A 5,577-nucleotide genomic window follows, 5' to 3' on the forward strand; every position below is an offset into this window, starting at 1 on the left:
TGGGACATAGATCGACCGGTAAATCCAGAGCCTGGCTTTCTGGCTCAGCTTCCTCTTCACCACGACAGATCGGCTCAGTGTCCGCATCACTGCAGACGCTGAACCAATCCGCCTGTCGATCTCCCGATCCCTCCTACCCTCACTCGTGAACAAGACTCCGAGGAACTTAAACTCCTCCACTTGAGGTAGGACCTCTCTCCCGACCCGGAGTTGGCAAGCCACCCTTTTTAAAACTGTCACTCTGGTTTAACTTTAATACAAATCCAAATTTAGAAGAATATTATACTCCTCTACTTTATTTACTTGAAATGCAACTGTGACGTTGATTTAACAAGGGCGCCATCGTGTGGTAGAACAGAAATGTCCCAATGAAATGTTTAAGTCAATAAAAAAAAATACATGATCAAACACACTCATTTTTTTTCCGAGAAAGGAAATGTAATTCTGTTTTTTTATAAAGCATTGTTGTTGTTTTTTGGGTTTGATGTTTGGCGCAGGAGGAGCTGACGACATTAACAGTCGACGAAACACTTGTGACTGGGGCTGCCGTTCTCAGCAACACCAGAGACTAAACAGAGATGGCTACCCAGAGGAACTTTCCCGTGGCGAACATGTCCTTTCTGCTTTTATGTGCGCTGGTTTCTGTGTGTGTCCTGACTGAAGCTTCGCCCGAAAACACAAAAACAGTGGAGTTTAACGTGACACCTGGAGGAGTTGTACATTCTTTCACCGAGCGGATTGTAAGTCGCTAATTTAAGCTTTTGTCTGTATTCGACCTATGTCTTTAAATTGACATAAGTTCCGATAAAGACTATAACCCCTGCTAAAACCAGCAGTTAAGTTAAAATTGAAGTTCTTCTAGTCTTCTGGCTTTGAATGAGAAAAAAAATAATCGTTGCTTTTTTGTTCGTTTTGCTTTGTTGATAATTATTTAGCTTGACATTGAAAGACCAAATATTTAAAATAGTAGGTAGACGAAATAGTTTGAATATTTGTCTTAACATGTAAAAATTTTAATAATAAAAAGTAGAAAAACTACATTCCATTTGCCAGTGGTCGTCGCGGTTTGATGACGACATAGCCTGTAAACTGCTGACACGTCGTTGCTGAAATGCCACAACGGACCCATTGATTGGATGAGAGCTGCGTGACTGAACTAGTTTTTGTCTTTTTTTTTCAAAACTTTATTGAACAAGATGATAAGTATACAAACAAATTGTATACAAAATTGAACAAAGAAAATGAAACATATGCCAGGGGGTGCACAACAGAAATGTTACACACATCCAAATGAATTATAGGTGGTGCAAATAGTTATAGTTTTTAAAGCTTTTTTGTTTAGTGATCCACTAATCAATTTTATGTATGATAGAGTGTCACTATAATAGTGCTTGAAATTAGGGTTTTGGTTACTATATTTGCATTTGTGGAGATAGAATTTAGCTAGAATAATTAACAAATTTATAACAAAGTATACTTCCTTTCTGTGCTTGCGAAAAAAACAAAATACAACATTTTCCCATTTAAACTAGTTTTTGTTTGCTTTAGTTTACATGTACGCACACGTGAAACACTTTTTAATAACGCCCCAAACATTTCCTGATTAGTTCAATTTCATTCCAAAATTAATGACAAAAGAGTAACGCGTGATGACTAAGACTAGACAAAACTAACAATATTCTGTCAACAGGAGGACACCTATAGAGTATAATCAAGTAATTGTTAAATTATTTAGATATTAAACACTTATTTTAAACTAATAAAATTAGATGAGTATTTTTTCATTTAAACAAATGACAAAAATAATCCGGACAATCATGGATTCTCGTGAAGCCTGTATAAAGATGTTATATATCTCATCAAACATCAGGCATTTATTTTGGACCTTTGGACTCAGGTGTGTTCTAGTTGGCATCACATCTTCAAATGAAAACCATGATGGTGTAGAAGATTGTGCATCCTTTCAGTTTAAGCTTTTTTTTCTCTTGCGTGTCTTCTTTGTGTGATTACATGTATGTACGGTCATAGGCTCATCCTGCTGCTTCTGTCAGTGCACCCCAGGGCAGTTGTGGCTACAGTGTAGATCACCACCATCTCTCTCTCTCTCTCTCTCTCTGTGTGTGTGTGTGTGTGTGTGTGTGTGTGTGTGTGTGTGTGTGTGTGTGTGTGTGTGTGTGTGTGAATAGGTGAATTACTGACTGTAGTGTAAAGTGCATTGGAGTCCTCTGACTCAGAAAAGCGCTATACGGACTATTTATCATTTACCTTGAATTGCCATCCGGGACAAAATAGTATTTAATTTCTGTTTAGGGGAGAATAAGGTGACATGAAAGCATTCTGCTGCACAATGTTAAAATAAAATAAATGAATGCTGAAATGGGGATAAAAAAGAATGTTGGCTCTGAAGGTAGCAGGAATAGTACTTCAAATACTGGCAAGGATCATCAGAGCAAATGTGTGATCTGGAGGTTATATTTATAGAAGATGCACTCTAATGAAAATAAGGAAAAAATATAATTTCTCTGGGACAACAACATTGAGACGGGTCTGTTTTTATCAAAGAGAAGGCTTGTTTAAATGCTCTGTCTGTGCTGTAATGCATGCTGTTTCTTGTTTCAGAGGGAGTATGAGTGCACCTTCACATATGCGTCACAAGGGGGCACCAATGAGGTACGTTTTGCCAGATAGTGCTCCCAACATAACTAACTCTACTGCTCATTGATCACAGCAGGTTTTTTCCTGACTTCTGTTTCATTTTTTAAACAGCAATGGCTGATGAGTGTGGGTCTGAGTGACGATGACAGGCTGTTTTCTTGCTCAGTGTGGAGGTGAGTCACACATGATCCATGACCTCAGAGGGCTCGTTTTCTGGACTCTAAATATTCATTCTCCAGAATGATGCAAGTCCTTAAAACATTAGTAACACTTGCCTCCATATTTCCAAACCAAGCTGTCTGTGGCGCCCTCCGTTCACGCACGTTTTTTTTTTTCACTTGTGACGAAGAAAACACTTTTAACACTGTGGTTTTAATTGACTCAATCATGCTAATTATTTTAAGTCAATAAATGAATGCAAATGGATTAATGCTGATTAATATTTTGGGTTTTGTCTCTTGCAGACCTCAGGGGAAATCATACCTGTTTTTCACTCAGTTCAAAGCTGAGCTGAAGGGGACCAAAATCGAATATGCAAACGCATACGTAAGTATCACAAAATGCCAACTGTCTTCTTTTTGCAGACCTGTTTACATGAATTTAGTTGATCCTGGTCCTCAGCAGGCATAGTCAGCTCCTGAGCCAGCAGGAGATCTTATTGATAGATGTTTTTTCTGCTGCAGAGTTAAATATAATAAAATCAATAATGGCATCCAGCCATCTAATATAGAAATTAAAACATCTTCATCCAACAGGGCTTGATGGACAATGACCTCCTGGTCATTTTTAAAAGCAACCTAGAAAATATTTAACTGATCTTATAAAAATGAAGACCTCAGAGCTGTAAGCGGGAGCCAACCTGCTTCTGCTCCAAGCACCACAAACCCTCTCAGTCGCAGGCAAAATACTGATGTATTACATAAATTCTGTCATGTTTTCATTATATTGTCCTGTCATGGCTGGGATGAAAGCCAGACTATCTGCTCTAATGTTAGAAAACGAAGGCAAAAGATCCTGATGAAAATATATATTCTTTGCATAATCTGCAAATCACCAGTGGGGCGCCAACGTGTCAGGTTCAGGGATGAAATTCAAGGCTGATTTTCTCTTCTGCAGATTGTCATGGATTATCTTTTCTCTGTAAAACGTATTTAGCATTGCTTCCTCTACATAGGCTCAGGCATGGTGCTGCGCCTCGGCTACGAAATCAACCCCCCCCCCCCTCCCCGCTCCCCGCTCTCACAGGAGAAGCATGGAATCGAAACATCCTGCGTGCAACTAATACCCCCTTCCCCGCTCTCGCGGCAGCGAAACGGTCCGAATTTAAAGGGTTAAATTAGGGTGCGTTTTAAAATTGTCGCGTGTAAAAGTCTACACTCGGTGTCTTTAACCCATTCAGACCTTGACACAGCAGAATGGGTCCAAACCATGATACTGCCTCTCCAGCTTCATCAATCTGTTTTTAAACCGCTACTTTTTCATTGGATTGAACTAGAAGTAGTTTTCTTTTTACAGCATCTTTTAAAAAGGACTCATCTGACGATCCTTAACATGCCTGTTTAAAAATCCCTTTATAAAAGATAAAAGGATGTTGTTTTTAATCCCTTGCGTGCATGACGTCTTTGTTTTCTGTTTGAAAGATCAAAACTTCAAACATCATCTTTCACAATAGCAGCATGAACTTTTTAAAAAGATGAGTCCAGACCAGATTCTACTTAATTAGTGCCTTCAATGATTACTCAGCTATAAAAACTTGATGAAGCATAATAAATAGTATTATTGGGATTGCTACCTAACAAAGTGCCAGTGAAGTTACTGCTGTTGAATTTCTGCAGCTTGAACGGATGTATTTTAGTAAAAAGCTTCCATTTCACACCATCACCCAACAGACTGAATGTCCCTGAACACAGAATAAACCATGTATTTTACTTGCTTTACATCACATCTTTAATGTTGACATTGCTTTCATGTTTCCATGGAAACTCGTCATAAGCTCCGTAGGTTTCTCTGCATGTTTACCTTCTGACGATGGCTTCAGCTGCAGCTCGACTGGTACCGACTTTAACAATTGATCGCAGGCCAGAGACGTAAAACTTTTTATTTGTTTTCGGAGTCAGACTTGGAATTGTCTTTTTGCACATGATGTTTTGTGGAAGGTTAATAATGTCTGGACTTGGTCGGAGCTCAGTCACTTTGCCGCGGTCTGCCGCGCCAGATGTGGTCGTCTGCGAGGCGAAGCAGCGTGCACCTTGACACGCCTCCTTCCCCCAGCAAGGACAGTCCAGACATTCACGTCATTAGTGAGAGCACATGTTCCTCCTCCTCCTCCTGTTCTGGCTGTGTGCCCTGAAAGCAAAAGACAAACACGGAGAATAACTCCACTAAACGGTGGGATGAAAATGCACAAACACACCTGCCGTCCTCCCACCGTCTGCTCACAACAGCATCTGTTTGACCTTGCTGCTGAATCCTCCTGCTTTCCTGGTCTCTTGCAAAAAAACACAATTGTTCTCCATTTCTGCCTTTCATCAACATTAATATTGTATTTGTTTGTCTTTTCACGTCTCCTCCTCTTCATCACGGCTGTATCTGCAGTCTCAGACTGCAGCAGGAGGACAGAGTGATGTACCTTTGAAACCAGAGGAATTTAATGTTGGAGAATCAACAGGTGAGAAATTGATTGTGTCTCCAAGTGTTCAATCAACTCCCTCTGTTTGTCACATCAATCTCGGCCTCTCCCCATCCCCCTCCCCTCCTCATCATTGTCACGTTGCAAGTTCCCGGCAGATTTCCCTCCGAAACATATGCTCCAGTTGTGAGTGGGTTTTCATTTGTCCCTGCAGCATTATTTGTTGTTGTTCAGCCTCTGCACAAAGCCCCACTGTGGCTTCAGTTCCAGAACGTGATTAGCAGGATTTGACA

General features: G+C 40.2%; 2 protein-coding genes across 2 annotated transcripts in view; one reads left to right on the forward strand and one right to left on the reverse strand.

Annotated features, from left to right (window-relative positions):
• Positions 1–497: 497 nt before the first annotated feature.
• The window catches only part of mydgf (myeloid-derived growth factor), a 9,698-nt gene continuing 4,618 nt past the window's right edge, over positions 498–5,577 (forward strand). The window contains exons 1-5 of the mRNA XM_015971302.3: positions 498–740; positions 2,620–2,670; positions 2,767–2,828; positions 3,120–3,201; positions 5,251–5,323. Of these exons, the coding sequence (XP_015826788.1) occupies positions 579–740; positions 2,620–2,670; positions 2,767–2,828; positions 3,120–3,201; positions 5,251–5,323 (430 nt within the window). The 5' untranslated portion in view covers positions 498–578. The remainder of the gene's footprint in view (positions 741–2,619; positions 2,671–2,766; positions 2,829–3,119; positions 3,202–5,250; positions 5,324–5,577) is intronic.
• Positions 4,740–5,577, reverse strand: part of LOC107393121 (uncharacterized) — a 17,454-nt gene continuing 16,616 nt past the window's right edge. The window contains exon 4 of the mRNA XM_015971301.3: positions 4,740–5,001. The gene's annotated coding sequence lies outside the window, so the exon portion shown is untranslated. The remainder of the gene's footprint in view (positions 5,002–5,577) is intronic.

This window comes from Nothobranchius furzeri, chromosome 8 (assembly GCF_043380555.1).
Source record: "Nothobranchius furzeri strain GRZ-AD chromosome 8, NfurGRZ-RIMD1, whole genome shotgun sequence".
Lineage (NCBI taxonomy): Eukaryota > Metazoa > Chordata > Actinopteri > Cyprinodontiformes > Nothobranchiidae > Nothobranchius > Nothobranchius furzeri.